The sequence below is a fragment of the Neomonachus schauinslandi genome, chromosome 10 (assembly GCF_002201575.2).
Source record: "Neomonachus schauinslandi chromosome 10, ASM220157v2, whole genome shotgun sequence".
NCBI lineage: Eukaryota > Metazoa > Chordata > Mammalia > Carnivora > Phocidae > Neomonachus > Neomonachus schauinslandi.
The window spans coordinates 110,155,876-110,176,395 of NC_058412.1; the positions used below are offsets into that span (position 1 = coordinate 110,155,876).

Below are 20,520 nucleotides of genomic sequence, written 5' to 3' on the forward strand. Positions count from 1 at the left end.
CCCCCCAACTTACGGAGACTTCACACCTCCCATGAAACTCTAAACTCTTCAGAGCCTGGGATTTTTAGTGCCTTGATGGTCAAGAGCCCCGGCTTTGTAACCAGATGAAATTTAGTTTCCAATCCTGAGTTCACTACTTGGAGGCTGACCTATATATTAATTTAACCTTGAAATTTTCATTTGTATGGCTCAAATACTCAAAACTGTGTTCATAGGCAGCACTCGGACTTTCTCTTCTCCACTTACATGCTGTTCAGTATGTGGCAATCCTCTGCCCATTTGGTCAAGAAAAGAAGGGACCCATGTTCTACACCCTCACTTGTGCATTTGTGTCTGTCCCATACCTAGTAATGTTAGTTTTACCTCCTAAATACCTCTTGAATCTATGTCACCATCTCCATCATCATCTCCTGCATGAGTAAAAACTATTACTTCCTAATAGGCTACACCTCACTTCTCTTCCCTGTTTTAAGCTCTTCCTTCTACTTCATCGAGGGTGGTCTACACACACGCCTTTCAGAATGCAATTTTTCTGATTTTCATTGCTCTTGTATATAAAACTCTTTGGTGTATGGGATATGGTATGTGCTATATAATATATGGCATGTGGCATGTGGTATGTGGTATATTTAAATGACATGGAATTGGTAGGTAATATGTGGTATAGGGTATATTATATATGGCGTATGTATTTGGTATGTAGTATATGATATCTGGTGTGGTAGTGTAAATAATCCATCCTTCCATGACTGGCTTGGCCCATAGAGACAAAAGGATCCCCACCTTTTCTGGTACCCACCACAGCCTCTCTCTTCCACATCAGCTTCCCTGGGAAAGAGTCACTGAGATGAATATTAACAAGCAGGTCATTTTCAGGGAGTGCTTTAGGATCCAATGGTGGAAAGGAGAAGGGAGAAGGGAGCAGGATTGTTTAGAAGAAGTTGAGTTGCAGTGAAGTCCCAAAGAAGACCTCAGCTGATCTTCCATGGAGCTGTGGTGCTAAGATGTTCCTTCAGACTGGTCCTGGGCTGGGGTGAGAGGCTGGACCTTTACATCCCCATGTTGATGAGCCACTGGATGTGGAAGTTTCTCAGGCATGACCTTGGGCATGGTGGCTCTGCTCAGCTGACACCATCCCAAAGAGAGCTGACAGCTGAGAGCCATCTGCTCAGGCCTGGTGCATCACAGCCTCCCTCACCCTCTGCATAGCCCCTTCCACCTCAATTCCTTGGGCTCAGGACATGAATTAACTGCAATCCTCCACTGAGATCTTAAAGCTACGTCACCTCAACCAGGGACCCAGGCTTCTCTGACCCCACTTGGTCTAACCTGGGCTTTACTAATTGGAAACGTTTAGGATGAATATCATGGGGGGACCAAGAAGCAGCTTCTTCACGAATCTCTGAGTGCCTGGCTCTGGAGTGAGCTCTAGCAGGGGACAGAGGAAAGAAGAGAAGGAACCTCAGACTTGTGAAGTGACATAAAACCTGGGTATAGAAACACGGAAATCTCTCCACCACACATTTCTTTGCATTGTCCCCCAAGGGGGCATAAGAGGCAGACATTGAGCTGAGGACAGGATGTTGACATATTTTTTAAATAGAGTTACTTTTTTGGAACAGTTTTACATTTAGATGAAATTTGGGACAATAGTATAGAGTTCCAGTATATAGCTGAATACAGTTTTCTCTCTTATTGGCATCTTACAGTAATTTGGTGCATCTGTTCTAGTTAATGAACCAATATTGGTACATCTTTATTAACCAAAATCCATAGTTTATTTAGATTTTGTCTTAGCTTGGGCTGGTATAATAAAACACCATAAACCAGATGCCTTGAAACAACAGGAACTTAGTTCGCAAGGTCCCAGAGGCTGGAAGTCTGAAATCAGGGTGCCAGGATGCTTGGATTGTGATGAGAACGCTCTTTACAATTGCAGACCGCCAACTACTTGTATTCTCGCATGGTGGATGGGGTGAGCTGGCTGGCTAGTCTCTTTTTGTGAGGACAATGATCCCATTCCTGAGGACTCCACCCTCATGACCTCATTATCTGCAAAGACCCCACCTCCAAATCCCATCACGCTGGATTTCAGATTTCAACATTTGAACTTTGGAGAAATAAATTCAGTCCTGAAAAGGATTTCCTTAGTTTTTACCCCATGTCCCTTTCTCTTCCAGAATTCCATGCAGGATACCACATTACATTTACTTGTCCTGTCTCTTTAGGCTCCTCTCAGCTGTGACAGCTTCTCAGACATTCCTGGCTTGTGATGGCCTGACAGTTTTGAGGACTGCTGCTCCCCTATATCGTGGAATGTGCCTCATTGCAATCTGTAGGATCCTTATCTCATAAGCAGACTGCGGTGATGGGTTTGGGGAGGAAGGTCACAGAGGAAAAGTACCGCTTTCATCACATTAATCCAGGATACACACTGTGGCAGTGGTTTATGATTGTTGGTGAACTCGTGATCACCTGGCTGCACTATATTTGTCAGGTGTCCCCTCTGTAGTTACTTTTTTTCCCTCCTTTCCATTCTGTCCTCTTTGGAGGGGAGTCACCACAAGTGCCTACACTCCAGGAGTGGTCAGTTAGGATCCCCTCCTTAAGTGAAGTATCCACATACATCATTTGGGACTTTTCTGCACAGGACATTTTCTCTTCTCAATTTATTAATTTATTCAGTTATTAATTTATATCAATATATAAGGGCTCAAAGATATTTATTTTACGTGAGTCGTTATAATCAGTCTTAGACATTCATGCAGTTACAACAAAGTATCCCGGACTGGGTGGCTAATAATCAAAAGAAAGTTCTTGGGGCGCCTGGGTGGCTCAGTTGGTTAAGCGACTGCCTTCGGCTCAGGTCATGATCCTGGAGTCCCGGATCGAGTCCCGCATCGGGCTCCCTGCTCGGCGAGGAGCCTGCTTCTCTCTCTGACCCTCCCCCCTCTCATGTACTCTCTCTCATTCTCGCTCTCTCAAATAAATAAATAAAATCTTTAAAAAAAAAAAAAAAAAAAAAAAAAAGAAAGTTCTTGCTCATAGTTGTAGAGGCTGGAGTCTCAAATCATGGAGCCAGCCCGGTTGGGAAAGGGCCATCTACAGATTTCTCCTTGTGTCCTCATGTGGCCAAAGTGACTGGGAAACCCTGGGGGGCCTCTTCTCTAGGGGCTCATCCCACTCATGAGAGTGGAGCACTCATGCCTCCCTCACCTTCTGGAGGCCACACCTGCTAACACCATCACGTGGGCTTGAGGATTCTCACACTTGAATTTTGTGGGGACAAGAACATTCAGACCAGAGCAGAACCAGACATCACTTATTTGTTGCTCAAACTCTTGCACTTTGGCCAATGGGAGCTCTTCCAGGAGGTTCCTGTATCTGTTTGACAGACTCCAATCAGTGGGCTATTGTTTCATTTTTTGAAAATCCACTTGCTTACTTTCTGGAGCATATGAATTTCTGATAGAACTTTTAAACACAAAGAAGTGAGAGTAGTATTTAATGAAACGGTTTTAGGTACATGTACCAGCTTTGAACGAAGTGAAATGGTATTTTAATATCCAACATCTGGTAGAAACTGATGTTTTCAATGAAGTATTCCCCAATTTATTTTTTAAAAATATGATGGCCAAACTCATGGCTGTCATTGTTCTGACAACTGAGGACACAGACAGTCCCTTCTCTGTCAGAGTCCACATCCTATTTGAGGAAGAGACAAGCACACACAACCGGCAGTTCTCAGTTTGCATGGTGTTGATGTGCACGAATTTAGTTGCCATAGGTCAGTTAAATAACATCAGTCCCCCAACACGTGATTCCAGTTTCATTTACCATGAGGAATTTTCCATGAGCAATTGCATGAAGTACAAACTTTGCCGCCAGCTCTTCTTCAGGCCACCAATCCCTATACGACTAACGGGTGCTCATCCCCATAAGTAAGCATCACATCTTTCAAAGCCTGTAGTGGTGGTTCTCTGTGACTCCGTTACTCACTTTCCCACAGACAGCAATGCAGGTGGTTGTGTTGTCTCCTGGTCTCCCAGCGAGGAACCCAGGTGACATTGTACAAAAGTGAATAGTGGCAAAAGGGACTTGGCACAAAGCTGAAAGTGTGATGTAGAAATGAGAAGAGATGAGACTGGAGGTGAAGTTCAAACTGAATGTGAGTGGGGCTCATGAAGGCATAGCTGCCATGGGAATGGTGACTGGGATTCTGGTCCCCAGATTGTGGATATGCAGCCACAGGAGCAGAGTGAGGCAATCTTACCACATCACTGGAGAACAAGATGGGGAGGGAGGGTGAAACTGTCCCAGAGGATGTGACACCAGAAATATTCAAATTAATATTGTAAGGGTTTCACAACATTGAAAGTGCAAGGGATGGAATGTTGGATGCTGATCCTATTTGAGACTGGAGTGAGGTAATTCAGATGCTGGTCTATATGGTCAACATTGCGATCAGAAGAAGGTAAGCACTGTGCAAACTATTCTTGATGAGTCTTTACAAAAAAATTAAATGCTTCCCTTTTCCGTGTTTCTAATATTTGAGATGACAGTACACCAAATAAATAATGGTTCTATTGGTTTTTTTTTCCTATACATTCATAATTGACAGTTGGAGAGTTTTTGTGTTTTGAAAAAAAGTTTTTAAAAGTCATAGAAAAATTGTTAACTCCCACTGATTGTTGAGATCACTTTGCATGGTTTCAGCTACACCATCATTGTTCTGTCCTGCACTATTGTGCAAAGTGAAAACTGCCTCCACTTATCATGTCAGCTAATCATAAGTTCTAGGGAAACAATCTAATTAGGTTATGAGCTGTGGGAACAGAGAGTGAGAGAGAGGAACTGATATTTTATGTAGGGTGGTTTATGGAAGGGACTTTTAATAAAGTGACATGTCAGCAGAGCTTGAAAGAGGGAGAGATGAGCCATGCAGGTTCGTAGGGGGAAGAAGCAGAGGAGAGACACAGTTTGACTTCCATTTCCATAGAATCACTGTGGCTGAAACTGGAGAGCCTGTTAGAGAAAAAGCAATGGTCCAGGAAGGGATGCTGGTGGCTGAGACCAGGGAGCAGCCCTGGGAGTGAGCAGTGTGCAGATTCTGGGTGGAGCTCACTGGGGTGTGGGAGGAGCCTTGCACTCACTTCTGAGAGGCTTTTCAGGAATTTTGCAAGTGAGTTGTTAAACACTGTTAGCTTGTAATTGGTCACATTGGGAGTGTTGACACCACAGAAGTCCACAAGCACCACCAGTCAGGCTTCTTTTCCTTTCTGAGAGTGGATTGTTTCATGTTTACCATCTCACCACTGAACACAGCATTCTGAAGGCAGACTTGAATGTGGGATATAAAGAAAGAATTCTAAGGATGGCTCCAGGCTTCTGGACTGCCAACTAGAATACATGAGCAGTGGGGTCAGGAAGGATGAAGGGGACAGAAGAGCAGTCGTCCCATCACAGGGAGGAGTGAATCTTCCCTCCGGGACTGTGAGTAGCACATGTAGGCAAAGAAGGAGAATCATTTCTCCTCTGCAAACCAGGTTGGGATGCATTCTATTTAAGACCCAATGGAGAACCTCACCAAGGCTGGGGAGGCTGGGGCTTGGCAGGAATAACTCCTGAGAACATGGACATGAGTGTGTAGTTCATGGCCATGGTCCCCAGGAGATGGATGAGAGATACCTGGTCTGGGTAGATGTGACTTGTTTCTCACATTTCAGGCAGAGATCCATGCATCAGTCCCCAGAGCAAGTTCCCATGGCCTCTGCTGAGGACCTGGTATGAAGACCCAGCTCTGGGGCCTCAAGGACTCTGAGAAGGAGCAGCAGGAGCTGTGGGCAGGTGGGTCTCAGGGGGGAGCAAGGCCTTTGGGGCAGAATTGTGGAAGCTTCTAGTTGTTCCTTCTCTTAGGCTGGGCCCATTAGGGAATGGAGCAGGCAGCAGAGTCTGAGGGTGGCGTGTAGCAGGGGAGGAAGGTAGGACCTGTGGGACCCATGTTCACAGTTGGTTATCTGCTCATCATTCCAGAAATGTTCCGCATGTGTCTCCTATAGCCTCGGTGCTATTTTCCTCTTGGGACACCTGTTGCGAGAGGACAGGCAGCCCCTGATATAGAACTCTGCCACATAAACCTTTCTCCCTTAGGGCCTGATCTCCCATTCCCATCCGCACCAGTGTATCCCACAGAGGGTCAGGCAGGAGCCATCCTCAGAGCCGCCATCCGGCACCTGTCAGCATTCTCTTAGATGTAGACTCCTTGTGCTCAAATAATTTAGAGATTGTCTGCAAGGGTTCCTCCAACCCAGCTGCCTCTCATTCAGCCCCTCTGCCCACTTCCTTCCCATATTTCCTAGGACTCTGTGCAGTCTTTGAAGTCTTTGACCCTGCCCACCTCTTATAGGCTAAAGTCTCCCCCCAACACACATCTCAGGAAGTTGGGATCCCTGAGACTCCTGAGGGTATCAAGGGAGGTGTGTCACATGCTCTTTACTCCAGTCGGGCCCTGACCCCTTGTGTGACCTGTGGTCTGCCCCTTTTCCTGACCTTGCTCCCTCTGGGACTGACCTTGGCCTGTCCTCCCTGACCCACAGCTTACAGGCAGGCCCTTGCTTCTTGTGGGCATAGATGGCAGAGACAGTGATGAGCAGCAGCAGCTTTGGGCCCAGGGTGACAGCCACCAGGAGTGGAGTAGATAGCCTTGGGTCTGGAAAAGAATGGACACAGGCACCATGAGAGGGGGACCCAGGAGTCCATTCCCTGGGGCCTCCACGTACTCTCTCTGAAGCAACTCAAGCTTATCAATGCTCTGAAGCTCATGAATCTCTTCCCCTGCACTCAGGCTCAAGGCAGATTTGGGGCAAGAAGTTCTTCATCTCACTCACCCCTTTCTTACTGCCAGGTGTCCTTCTTGAGGGAAGAGGTGGGGGAGAATGAGCACTCAGTAACGTGTAAGTTTGGTTTACTGAATTGGTCCTCACACCCATAGGGCAGGTTGTATACGCTCTTTCTGATGAGGGAACAGGCTCATAGTTTACAGAGGGCCAAAAGATGAGGTGGTGCAGACCCAGGGAAATCGCTCACTGCTGTCCTGTAGGATGACTCTGAGACCTTGTCTTTGGACCAGGACAAATCCAAACTCTCTGGGGAATAGGGACAAATGTCAGCCTGGCCTCAAGTGGAGTGAGAACAGATGGCGTCATGGTCAGTGAGGGGCAAGGCTGCCCTGCTTTGCTCCATGCACAGGGCTTAAAGACTCCATGTACAGAGGTGAGGAGGGAGGTCCCAGGATGACCTGACCTCAGGAGGCCTGCTGCCTGGACAACACCGTGGGGAGACAAGGAAATGGGGTCTAATGCTCAGGAGCGTTTCAAACACCATCCAGCCCACCTGGACCCCAGTGCCAATATCAGCTGACATCATCGTTTGTTGGATATAGAGGTTGGATCTGTAAATACACCTTCAGATCCTTTGACTTTCTGCAATGACCCATTTTTGCTTTTATATTTCAATAAAGAAATTCAAATAAAATTTGAAATATATGGAGTAATCTTAAAGGAAGGAGAAGAGACCTCGCCACATTTGCCCTTGGCGTGCTGGAGGATGGCAGGTCTCAGCTGGGTGGGCCCCCGGACTTTCTCTCAGTTGAAAGAGCTGTATTGCCCATGTTTGCACCTGCTTCTAGAAGGCAACCTACAGTAGAGGGCTGGAAGAAGCGGGGGTACAGAGGCTTAGCCAATCTTCTCCATTTAAAACAACTCACGAAGAGCATCGGCTCCCCAGCTCTCTGTCCAAGGTTGAGTCTTGCTGGGCTGCACTGTGTTCAACATCTCCCTTTGCCAATTCTGCCTCCATCCCCCTCTCACACATGTGGATCACACACTGCTCCACAGTGAGCTTTCCCCCTTCTCATATCATCTGAGAGTCTGCTTCCCGAGTCACCTGATGTGTGGAGTTTGTCTGGGTGGGGTCCAGAAAGCCAGCTCTAATGGGCATATCTGGAGCCGGGTCTTTATCAGTTGGCTGGCCAAGAGGCCCCCAGCCCAGGGAGGAGGTAGAGCAGAGAGGTGCCAGATTGCCCTGCTCTTGTCTCTGCTGAAACCTCACCACGGTGACCTGCAATGGTGTAAGCAGAGGAGTGACGTACCTTGGCATTCTGAAAATGAGTTGGTAAGTATAAGAAGTACGGTTTGGGTGGCTGTTGCTGGGCATTAATCCTTCCGAGAAAGACAATGCAAAGTGAAGACTGATCTCACATGAAAGGTTATGTATGAAAGTCAGAGGACTTGAGGGGCAACAGTGCAGACTGTTACCTCCTAGACGGGAGGGCAGAAAAAGCCGAGGACACAGTTGGGTCCAACATAATCATAAAGTATCAGTGCTACAGAGAGGACTGAATTCTCAGCTACACTGCACCTGCTCTACCAGAATAGGGCCCTGATGGGGAAATATGGGAGATCGATTCTGAGATGTGGGATAGGGACACTGGGGCCAAGGCTTTCAAAGCCCTCTGGGCACTAATGGGCTGCTGAGGACAACACACAGCTTAGCTACTCATCTCCAAATACGGCCTCTCAACCCAGAGGAAAAACAATAAAAGGACAGTCAATTCTATGGAAAACTGGCTCTCACTAGTCCTTGGAGATCAATGCCCAAACTGCAAAATCTCTGATAGACAAAAGAGAATAATCTCCAAATCCAAATGCACATCCCTTATGCCATTCCCCTCCCACCTTCACCAACCACAGGAAAGGGCAGGAGAAACAGACAAGGGCAGGTAGCCAAGGAGCCTGACAGTTATTTGGAAATCTCACCGCCAATATTAAATCAAGTTTAATTGAGAAAATTTGGAAACGTGTCCTGAAGATCAGGACACAGATCATAGGAAGGGGTTTCAAGGTATGCCTGACTAAAGGGAGTTGGCCCAGGACCCCCAGAGTCTGACTATATGGTACCTTACATGGCAGGAGAGCCTGCATGGTAATTAGCTAGGGTCTAGAGTGGGTCATTATCCTGGACTTTCGGAGTGGAGCCAATTTAATCACAGAGACCCTTCCCAGGGAAGGAGGGAGGCAGGCCAGTGGGAGCCGGAGGCATGATGATCACAGCAGAGGTCGGAGGGTGCGGGGCCCTTGGCCAAGGGGTGGGGCTGCCTCTAGGAGCTGGAGCAGCAAGGACACACACTCTCCCCCAGAGTCCCTAGAAGGAACCCGGTCGTGCTACCCCATTTAGGACTTTCTTGTCTAGAAATGGAAGGAAAAATGTGCGTTGTTTTAAGCCACTAAGCGTGTCCTAATTATTACAGCAGCAAGAGGAACTTAATACAAGGAGGCAGGGAAGTTTTAAAAAGATAGGTGTGAATAAAAGGGACAGGCACGGTTTAGAATGCATGACTTCAGGGGTAAAAGGAAAAAGGAAGGAAGAGATGCTGTTTCAAAGTTGAGTGGTGAGGGGGAGAAGGAAAAATGGAGGAGGCAAACTTGGGGTCCTGAAAGAAGAACCAGAAAGATCAGAGGACTCAGAGCCTCTCTCCCAGGGTCCAAACCATCCCCATCCCCAACCATCCCCAAGTCCCAGTAACATACGTGGTCATGCTATACTGAGAGAAGGGAGCTCTTTTAGGCTAGAAGTATTGTGAAATACCTCAATACCATAAACATGTAGAAAAAGATGTGCGTCATTATGCCAGACCCACTGGATCCAGAAGGGATGGCAGTGGTTGGAGCCCTGGGACGCCCAGGGGAGGCTGTGGCATCCTGGCACAGCAGGATCACATAGGCATCCTGCACATAGCTCCCGCTGCCAACCCAGACAACCCTAAAATCTATTCTCAGCCTTAGCACACTGGAAGATTCCTAGTTCAGACATCCTGGAAGCACCAGAAGTAATGGCTATGGCCTGAGCCCCAGTGAAAGACCAAAGACTAAACACCAAACCCAAACTGGTCCATAGGAGAATGTGTGGACTCATCTCTTCCTGCTCTCCTGGCACAGAACAAGCCTGCCCCCTGGAAATCACATGCGGTCCAAGCATGGAGGAATCTGAAAGGTGGAAGAGGAAGGCAGGTGGGCTAGATACTTCCATACTGGAGGAAGAACACACACTAGGTATCCTAGCTCCACACTCCTGACTCCCCAAGCACAGAAGGAGGCCCAGTCATGGCATGTGAACAAAGAAAAGTCTACATTCAATAACCTTTGATCCCATTTCAAAAAGTGAAGAGGAGCAAAATAAACCCAAAGGAAGCAGAAGGAAATAAAAAAGAGGAGAAAAAGCACAGAAATTAAAAACAAACAATAGAGAAAATCACTGAAACAAAAGTGGGTTCTTTGAAAAGATTGATAAATTTGAGAAACTTCTAGCAGTTGTGACGATGAAAAAAATGAGAACTGGCACATTTCCAAAATCAGGAATGAAATGGGATATCACTGAACACTCTGCAGCCATCAGAAGGATAACCAGGTAATATTATGAGCATCTCTATGTGCAGAGATTTGACAATTCAGAGAAAAAGGACCACATTTCTCAAAAGCACAGCTTACCACAGGCATCCAATATGAAATGAAGAATTTGAGTAGCCCTAGCTGTTCAGATTCTTTTCAAATCAAAAGAAAGAATGGTGGAGATGCAGGTGTTTCACAGGAAAATTCTTTTAAGCCCTTACAGGTGAATTAAAACCAAGTTAGGTCCACAAAATAAAGTTAATAGAAGCAGCTTTGAAAAATTGGAATCTATACTCCATTTTAGATGATGTTAGGAATTATTCTTAATTTTACGAAGAGTGTGATAGTATTGGTTTTATAGAAAAAATAATGTCATTAATCACATGACCACACAATTGTCGACTCCATTTGAAACTGGAAGTGCATCCATGACTAAGCCATTATTAGACACAATTATGCAACTTCTACATACCCCTAGTTTTAAGAGAAATCCTTCATTTTCGCCTTCCCCTCTCTGTTGTCCCAGCCAGCAGGGACAGGAACACTTGTTGACCCAGTGTTGACCCAGCTATGAGGACAATGTCATAGGGCATGTTAGAAAGACATGGGCCTTTGAAAGAACTTCTGGAACAAAGACTCCTGGAAACCTGGCTCGACCTCCTCCTGATGTTACATGAGAGAGAAATAAGGAATGTTTTGGTTGTAGAAAGGGGACTCCATAGTTCCTTGGGACAATGCCCTGCTGCTATAATTAACACATGCTTTGTTTGTTTGTTTGTTTTTGTTTTTTTTGTACAGGTTGCTGGTCCGTCTTCAGGGACTCAAGTTTCCCTAGACTAGCTTAGCTCAGCAACTGGCCTAAGGGCAGGATATCATCACCATCTGTCCCTCATTGCTCCCTGAGTCCCTTCTGTAAAATTCCAGGTCACAGGGTTGGTTAAGCAGGAAGGGAGACCTGCAATGAACTGGAATTGGCATAAAGTAAGTGTGCTGGGAATGATCATGAATATCGCCAGTCTGCTGTCACAAATAAGGGGAGAAAGGAGACCCCAGGTGTGACCACACACGGTCACCCGGGAGCCTGGTCAAGACTCAAACCTCTAGGTCCTCAGGATCCCTTCCAGAATTTCAGAGTGGCAGGTACGTACATTTGCTGGGGTGAGGATGGGAAGATCTAGAAGGGATAGAGACCATGCTCGGGTGAGAAAGAACAGGAGGAGGGGGTGGCTGGCCAGACGTGGTGACTTAATCACTGTCTGGTGAGGGAGCAGGGGCAGGATGCTAGGAACAGGATCACTGAGGTCTCACCCTGGTCCTTTTGGTGGGCAGAGGCCACAAGGGTATGGTTTTTGGTGACCGCGGGTAGCCCGTCATGCTGCACCTGGCAGGTAAACACCACATCTTCCCTGTGGGCGGATGAGTTCACCAGGAGCCAGCTCGTCCAGTTAAACGTCCCATCCTTGTTCTCTATGAGGTTCGAGGCCGTCGAGGCCGTCGAGGCCATTTCTGTTCGGGACACGTTTCCGTTCTCCAGCCAGGTCAGCTGTAGGCGCTGGGGGTAGAACTTCTTCACTTGGCAAGTGACCTTCACCTGGTCCCCTGCCACGGGTTCCTGGGAAACCTCCAAGGTGGGCGGAACTGAAAGAGCACAGAGCAGAAGCTCTGACCTCATGGAACAGACAGATCACGGGGGAGGGGCTCGAGAACTTAGCTCCCCCCACACAGCAAGGGAATCATCCAGAACAGGGCTAGGCATGCAGCTGGTGCTCACACTCTCAGGGTAGTCTTTGCATATGAATGAAATCCCTAAGCACAGTGCCCAGCACACAGTAGGTGCTCAAGGACTGGTAGCTCCTATTAGGGTAAGAATGAGTGAAATCAAGATACTCAGCCCGTGGCATGCAGCGGGAATAGAATAATCAGCAAAATAAATGACATCACCAAGCACACGGTGGCGTGGATTACAGCAGGTGCTCAATAATTGGAATTGCTATGGTAAATTAAATGACCTACCCAGCACAGTGCTTGGCACATGATAGGTGTTCACCCCCCAGCTGCCATGAAAAACCATAGGAGGGGACCGTACACCTAGGTGCAGGGTGACTGGGAGGGTCTGTCGGGAGTCAGACTCCAGGCAATGGACCGCCTGGGGCAGAGAGTGGGGGGAGGGGCAGGCTCGGAGACTTGGGGGCCAGACCCGGGCTTGGGCTGGGGGTGAGGGGCATCTACCTCGGAGGACCTCAGACAAGTTGGCAGTCCCACGAAGAGGAGGGCCCCCCTGCAGGGTCACGTGGGTCACCTCGCAGATGACCTGGGAGCGAACGTCCCCTGGCGCCAGCACCAGCCTGGTTGTGCTGGAGACGCTGTAGGAAGTGCTGCTTCCCTCTGGGTCCACGGTGGTCTGGGAGGCTGCCAGCTCATTCCCGTTTTTGAACCATCTCAGGGTGATGCTTCTGGGGGAGAAGCCATGGAAGTTGCAGGTGAAGTTCACTGTCTGCTCAGGCGAGGCCCTGGCCATGGGACCCGACACCACGGGGGGAGAGGGTTTGGCTACAAGAGGAGCATTTATGAACAGTAAGCATGACTGTGGTCATCAGCACCAAGGATACGCATGTGACACTGTGGAGAACCCTCCGCCCTTCTGATAGCGTGGGGAGGGCCGTGTCATCTCCTCATCCCACAGAGGAGGACCCGAGGCTCCAGAGCTGAACTCTGAGTCGGGGAGCAGGGCCCAGGTGCAGGTCCAGGCCTGAGTTCAAGTCCCCCTTCTCGCCTCTGCCAGGTGACTTCCCACCGATCTGGGCACCGGAACGACATTCCTGTTGGGTCTCACTCTTGGTATCAACCATCCTAGCCGCCTCCCTGCAAACCTCACTGAGTTCAGAGAGGCTGTGCAGCAGTCCGTGCAGGGGAAGCAGGGGTGCGGCGGGACCCCCATGGAATCCGGGACCAGGCTGGCCAGTCCACGGGAGGGGTGGCCGTGGCACCACGTGGCTCTTCCTCTGTGACATGGGACAGCATGCCTTTCTCCTTCCCGGGGTTGCAGGGAGGGGCAAGTAAGGGAATGCAAGCGGTTTTGCTTAGAATTTATCACTGAAATGCAGATGGAAAGGAGCAGATGAATCAGAAAATGGCTGACAGTAACCTCCACCTCATTATAGTGTTAAAATCCCCCTCGGAATATTCGTCTCAACCCTAATCAATAGAGCCTGCTTGCCCTTGTTTAGCATCATGGCTTTGGAAATTATTCCCTGTGATCCCTTATCTGTTCAAATAAAGACAACTTTGTGGGTACCAGCGCTCCCCCTGGGTAGTCTCTGTCTCTACCTCACCGAGGAGCCAACCCACTTTGGTCCAGTTACAAAGGGGCTGCTCCTCACTCCTCACTGCCTCCCAGGGGACTTCCTGTGGCCACCAACTGTTTCATGCACAACAGAGCAAGTGTCTCACCTTCTCCAGCCTGACAGTGCCCGCCACCCTCCTATTCCCTCTGAGATTCTCCACTGCAAGCACTTATGGGGAGGGGTCCCTCGGGGTGCCCAGACCTGATGACTCGGTTACAACAGAGGGAAGACGTGGGGTCCTGACAGCTGAGTCTAGAATATGCACTTTAGGTGAGGGGACCCCAAACACCCTCCAGGATGTGCCTCCCAGTCATCTTCAGTCTGCAGAACCAGGAATGCGGTGCCCAGTGTTGTTGGGTTTGTGGGGACCCTCTGTTCTGTCCAGGTTCCTGGCCCAGGCTGCTCAGTGAAGGATCAACACCACACAACAGGGAAAGACTCCTGATGCTCTTACATGTGAGGAGCCATGCCCTCCAGGAACAGGCTCAACACTTTACAAGATGTTTGCATGTCTGTCTGATCTGGGGGTGCAAAGCTAGCCCACCTCTCCCTGTGAGTTTTCTTAATGCTTACTGCTGAAAAAGAGAACAAGATTTACAAGAGTTTCAAGGACAGGGTTGGAACTTTCTCCCACTTTGGCCAGCACAGTGAGTGTGCAGAGAGCAGGGCTGTGAGCCAGGCTGTGGTTCCCTTCCCTGCTCAGGCCAGATCTGCTGAGCCTCAGTGTCCTCATCTGTAAAAGGGGCTGAGATGGTCCCTTCTGACTCCATCCATTCTCATCCAGGGCATCACCTGTGTGGGCAGCTTGGGGAGGAGGAAGGAGTGTTCTCCTAGGAGGCACAGATCTGCCTGGTGGTGGAGCCACGTACTAGTGCTGGTGCCCAGGCATGGGAAGTACCACTGGCAACTTCTGTAACACCTGCCCAGTCAGGATACAGCCACCTTCATGCCTCTGTCCACGGGCTGTGGGGAGATTCAGTCGCTATTATGTGAGTCAGTCCCGGAATTGCATGGAGCTTTTCTGGACGGACCCAGAGCAAATGCCCAACCTCTGGCATCTTCTCCAACCTGGGCTCTCAGAGTAAACAGTGAGCCTGTGTCTCTTCTCACTGTGATTCTTCTGAAGCTGAGAGAAAGAAACACATTGTCCCACCTCCCTGCCCTGAGTGCCTTGGTCCACGGGAAAGGAAGGGAATGTAAGCTTCCTGAGAGAGGAGCCCTTGTCTGTTTTGTTCCCTGCTGCTTCCCCAGCACCCAGAGCGGAGCCTGCACACAGCAGGTGCTCAGTAAGTGCTGAGTAGAGAAGAGTCAGCCACATGGAGGGGAGCACTCTCTGGAGGCAAGAGTAACATTGGGCCATACGACTGAGCAAGTCACTCAGACTCTTAGTCCCTCATTCCTGGACAAGAGGGCTGCTCAGGATTGGAAAAGGGAAGAGCTGTGAGGCCGGTAGACTGGAGTTCTAGATTTTCCCACTGTTTTCCAGCCCTGTGACCTTGAACAAATAGCATGACCTCCCCAGGCCTCAACTCCCGGATCTCTGGAAGGGGCTGAAGTCAGGGGCACCCACCTCAGAACCTGATCCTTAGCTGTTGCTCAGACAATAGAGGGCATTCTTATTGACTTGTTGTCACAACCAGGGGACAAAGGAGCCCCCGGCCATACTCACCGCTCACTATGAGTTGAGTGCCTGGTCCAGACTTAAACTCCACATCAGGGGTCCCTTTCTGGAACTTCACACAGTAGTAGGTTCCGGTGTCTGCTGGGGTGATGTTACTGATGCGGATGGAAAAGTCCGTGGTGTTTCTCCTTGTGACATCTGAAACATTTGTCACTCGGGGGTAGTGGCCTCCTCTGAAACTGAAGATTAACTCGCGGGCTGACCCTGTTCCCCTGAACCACTCAACCGGCCCAAGGGGGAGCAGGGAGGTCAGACTGCAGCGCAGAGTGGCTGTCTGTCCGGCTGCGACAGACACTGACTTCTCAGGCTGGATCACCTGCAGCTCCGCCTCACCTGCCACACCTGGAGGGAAAACAAAGATCATCCTGACGTGATCCTGGGTGTCTCCTCACGTGTGTATCCACAAAAGCTCAGCGAGTGAGTGCGCACCGTGAGCGGGCCTTGACCTAGGCACGTTGCATGTACGTGGCATGCAGCCCTCACCACGAGCCTGTAACGTGAGACCGTATCACAAATGAGGATGAAGACACGGAGACACTCAGTGATGTGGCACCGATCAGGTTTGACTTTGCAGTTGGATTTCCTGCTTAAGTGACTAGCTAGTGCCTGGAGACATCAAGAAATATGAAATCATTCCTGCTTACCAAGTGTCCTAAAAACCAGGCAGGGATTTAAGTCCTGCTGTGGCACGACTCATACACCCAGTGTTCTTTTCCATTTCTTAACTACTACTCAGGGAGAAAATCTGTGGTTCACCCTTGCAGAGTGAACCCATGCACTTAACAGTATTTGCAACCAAACTTGCCTCCTAAGGAGGGCACGTGCTATTACAGGCAGGTCTTGGGTGTGCCAAGAACATCAGGTACTTTGGTTTCTAAGTCTGGAGAAGAAGATTGGGGTCGGCAAGCTGAACTGCTAAGACAAAATGGGAAGAAATAGGAATGCACCATGGAGGGAGAAATGGAGGTAATATGGGAGGGAAGAATGAAGAGGACCAGAGGGTCAAGAGGAGCCAGGGAAAGGTGAAAACTCTTTCATCAGTGTATCTATAATCCCCCTATTTCCATCTCTGGCCCAGGCCGTGCCCCTGAACTATGATTTGTGTGTCCAACCAGCCATTGACATTTTTCTTAGCTAGAAATAAGTCTGTCACAGTCAACATGTCCCATACTCAACCCCTCAATTTCTGCCACATTCTTGTACATCTCAGCTGAGGCACCTTATTTTCCCAGACGCTCAGGTCCCAAACCCTTGGAGCTTTTCTTTCCCACCCCAAATCCTATGCATTAGGAAATCCTGTTAGCTCCTCTCTGCATGCACCCATAATCTGACCTCTTTCCCCTTCCTCTCTTGATTGCTATCTTGGTTAAAACTGCTTTTCCCTGTTGCTATGAGTGCAATGAGCTCTTAAATGATCTAGCTGTTTTTATCTATGTTCTGTGGTAGTCTCTTCTCAACCAAATGCTAGAATAATTCAAAACTAGACGAGTTTAACCATCATTTCAAGTCATCTTTTTGCTGGCAAATTGCAACACAGATAATATGAGCTTGTTTGGCCTTTGGTGGACCTCGATGGAACGGGAGTTTCACATTTAGTGCTGATAACTTGAAGGACATGTCTATCTTAATGAAACCAACAAACTTAACTGAAAAAAAAACACCTCATGCTGGATCATGTCAGTTATGTCTTCAAAACCTTGCAGTTGTAAACATTTGACTTAGAGTAAAAGCTCAAATCCTTAAACAGAGAAGGAGGATTCTACTCTCATGCTGTTCCCATGATGTTCAGGAAGTCTCTTCCTCCAGAAAATACATGGCTCACTCCCCCACCTTCTTATAATATTTGCATAAATCTCCATTATCAGCAATGGCCACTCAGGTTACCTATTTAAATACATCCCACCCTGAAGATTCTCTCATTTTTGTATCCAGCAGCACTGTCTTTTCTTTTCTTTTTTTTAATTAACATATGGTGTATTATTTGTTTCAGGGGTACAAGTCTGTGATTCATCAGTCTTACACAATTCACAGCGCTCACCATAGCACATACCCTCCCCAGTGTCCATCACCCAGCCACCCCACCCCTCCCACCCCCTTCCACTCCAGCAACCCTCAATTTGTTTCCTGAGATTAAGAGTCTCTTATGATTTGTCTTCCTCTCCGGTTTCGTCTTGTTTCATTTTCCCCTCTCTTCCACAGATTGCTGTATCCGATAACTAACTGCAGGTGATGGATCCATAGACAAATGCTCAGATCCCTGACTTCATGCTCTCAGATGACACTCAGTCCTTGGCCTTCTGTGGAGGGTCTGGGTAGCACACTTGTGCTTACCTGGAGGCCTTAATGTCCAGGGGCAGGGGAAGGTTGAGGGGGCAGGGAATGAGGAGTCTCCCCAAGGCAATGCTCACCTATGAGTCCCAACAGCAGAGTCAGCAGCAGGTAAGGAGGAGGACGGGGTCCGGAGCCAGAGGCCAACATTGTGGAGGCCTGAGGACCCTGTTCTGTGCAAACGTGTGTGCTGGGAAGATGGGGCCTCTGTTCTGTGGGGACGAATAGCTCGCCCTCCTGTGATATAAGAGGAAGCATCTATGATGCAGTGACACGGCTGTGAGGCAGCAATCTGCTTCTGGATTGTGAAAGAGAAGCCAGGCAGAGAGGGCCTCACATGGTGAGAAAGGCCTCTTCTTACGTTTTAGAGAGCATGAACAGACCTAGCAGAAATGATGCTTCCTGCCCACCTGGGGCCTCTACTCTGTGCACTGTGCCCCTCCCCTCATCTTGAGGTCTTCTTGGCCATTGCACACTTGGGAGCCCCAGGCCAAGAAACATCTGCAGTTGGTCCTGTGTCCCACCACCCGAGCTCTGGACAATTGGGGGTGGCTGGCATGTGACCTCATTCTGCACCAGCCTCCACCAAGAGCTACTCAGCTGGAGGAAAGAAGGTACGCCAGGGTCTGTAAAACACAGAAATGACTCCCTATTCCAACCTTTTATTGATGTAACTGGTGAAACTTCATCCCAATGCACAGTGCAGGTGGACCTCTGAAGTTGTATGTGCTTAGGGCACCTGGCTGGCTCATCGGTGGAGCATGTGACTTTTGATCTTGTGGTCGTGGGTTCGGGCCCCAGGTTGGGTGTAGAGATCACTTTAATCTATAAAAAAGAAGAAGTTGTATGTGCTTACATCATTTCTTCTCTTTTTCGGGAGAGGAAGTGGGTTATATGTCCCCAAAATCACACTCCCAGGCACTTGTCTGAGAGATAGGAAGACTGCATCCTCATGAAAACTTGTTTGTGAATGTTTAGAGCAGCTTTCTTTGTAATGGCAAAAGACTAGAAACAAGCAAAATGTACAGTAATAAGTGAATGTTTGAACAAACTGTGGTGCATTTCTACCAGGAAATACTGCTCAGCAATAAAAAGGAATAACTTATCTACATGTGCACAGCTTGTAAGTTTCCAAAAGCATCATGTGGAGTGAACAAAACCACTCTCAAAATGTCCGTACTGTGTGACTCCACTTCCATGACATTCTCGAAGTCATAGAGAACAGATTGGCATGTGCCAGAGGTTTGGGTGGTGGGGCTGGCTGTCACTAAGAGAGGCCAGCACAAGGGTAAGCTCTGCAGCCATGAAACTGTTCTGTACCCTGAATATGGTGGTGGTTACCCAAAATACACGTCAGCAGATGGATGCAAACAAAAGCTGGGAATGTTACAAGATTGAGTTATAAAGCACGATGTTCTTGCCATTATAATGTGGACACTGACTATGACATTAGCTAAAATTAAAATATTCAGGTAGTGGGGTAGAAATGTGCACGTGTAGTGGTGGGGTCTGGAGTAACAGAGCACTGTATCCCCATCATCTGGAGGGGGAAGTCAGTGAATAATGCCTACGGGTGAGATCAAGAAGTGATAATATAAGATGCTATATGAGATCTGGCTGTAACATCTACAAGATTCAGTTAAAAATAATCAATTAGGGGCACCTGGGTGGCTCAGTCGTTAAGCGTCTGCCTTCGGCTCAGGTCATGATCCTGGAGTCCTGGGATCGAGTCCCGCTTCGGGCTCCCTGCTAGGCGGGGAGCCTGCTTCTCCCTCTGCCCTGCCTCTCTCTCTCTCTCTGACTCTCATGAATAAATAAATAAAACATTTTAAAAAAATTAATTAATTAGAAGAGTGGAAAACTGTTTCCCCTGAGAGGTGGAAAATAGAGGGAGGTAGAGAGATTCCAGTTTTCATATATAGAAGGTATAGAACTATTTGCCTGTTGAAGCGAGTGCATATGCAACTTTAATGAAGGTAAAAACTAATCTAGGTGAGTTGACTGATGTTATGAGTTACGCAGAAGAGACTGTCCATAGTATGAGCACTAGTCCGAGTGTGATAAGCTTGCTGGCATAATCTTGATGTTCAAAACTCAATTAGAAACCAATACAGCTGCCCCAAACCACAATGGCAGTAAGACATCATAAAAAGAACCACACGTTAATGGAGTGGTTTAGTATGCAACAAAGGTACTGTGCCGATCAATGAGTACTGGATAATATATCCAATGGTAGAAAAAATGTAAGATTCTTACTATTTATAGCACACATGCAGACACACACACGGACAGACGGACACACACACAGCTCAGAAAAATAAAGCTCGGTCAAAGGTATAAATGGGAAGAACAAAACTTCATCAAAAATTAAAAGCTTTTTTTGGTATTACAAAAGCTCCCAAAGGATACTAACACTCTTGCTCTGTGGACCAAAGCAGAGCAGCTAGAGGGACGCTCCAATGTGTGCCCCTGGAAACAGAGAGAAAAATGCTCATTGCAAAGTTGCATTACCCAAACAACAGGTTCAGCTTTCATACCATCTTGACAAGAATCCCTAAGTTGTAGCATTTTCTTATAATAGAGAGCCATAGAATTCTGGAAAATTAATAAAAGAGAGCTACATATAGCAACATGAAGAAATCCCACAAACTGTGTTGAGCATAAAAATAAAAGTTCCAGAATGCTGTATACAGTATAACAGCATTTATATAAAATTAAAACA

At 48.0% G+C, this 20,520-nt stretch overlaps 1 protein-coding gene across 1 annotated transcript; it reads right to left on the reverse strand.

Moving 5' to 3' along the window:
* Positions 1-6,001: 6,001 nt before the first annotated feature.
* LOC110579466 (signal-regulatory protein beta-1-like) lies at positions 6,002-17,995 on the reverse strand. The gene is made up of 7 exons (XM_044919031.1): positions 17,879-17,995; positions 15,459-15,812; positions 12,675-12,995; positions 11,699-12,083; positions 7,087-7,145; positions 6,602-6,709; positions 6,002-6,087 (listed from the first exon to the last, which is right to left on the reverse strand). The coding sequence occupies exons 1-7, from the start codon at positions 17,946-17,948 to the stop codon at positions 6,068-6,070; spliced, it is 1,317 nt and encodes a 438-aa protein (XP_044774966.1). The 5' UTR covers positions 17,949-17,995; the 3' UTR covers positions 6,002-6,067.
* Between the last annotated feature and the right edge of the window lie 2,525 nt (positions 17,996-20,520).

Excerpts from the sequence above, each read along its gene's own strand:
- LOC110579466 (XM_044919031.1), bottom strand. The coding sequence starts at position 17,948 with ATGTTGGCCTCTGGCTCCGGACCCCGTCCTCCTCCTTACCTGCTGCTG. Across the intron at positions 12,996-15,458 it reads CACTCAACTCATAGTGAGCG|CCAAACCCTCTCCCCCCGTG; the intron begins GTGAGTATGGCC and ends CTCCTCTTGTAG. Across the intron at positions 7,146-11,698 it reads CCCTGCTCCCTCACCAGACA|AGAGTTTGGATTTGTCCTGG; the intron begins GTGATTAAGTCA and ends CCTATTCCCCAG.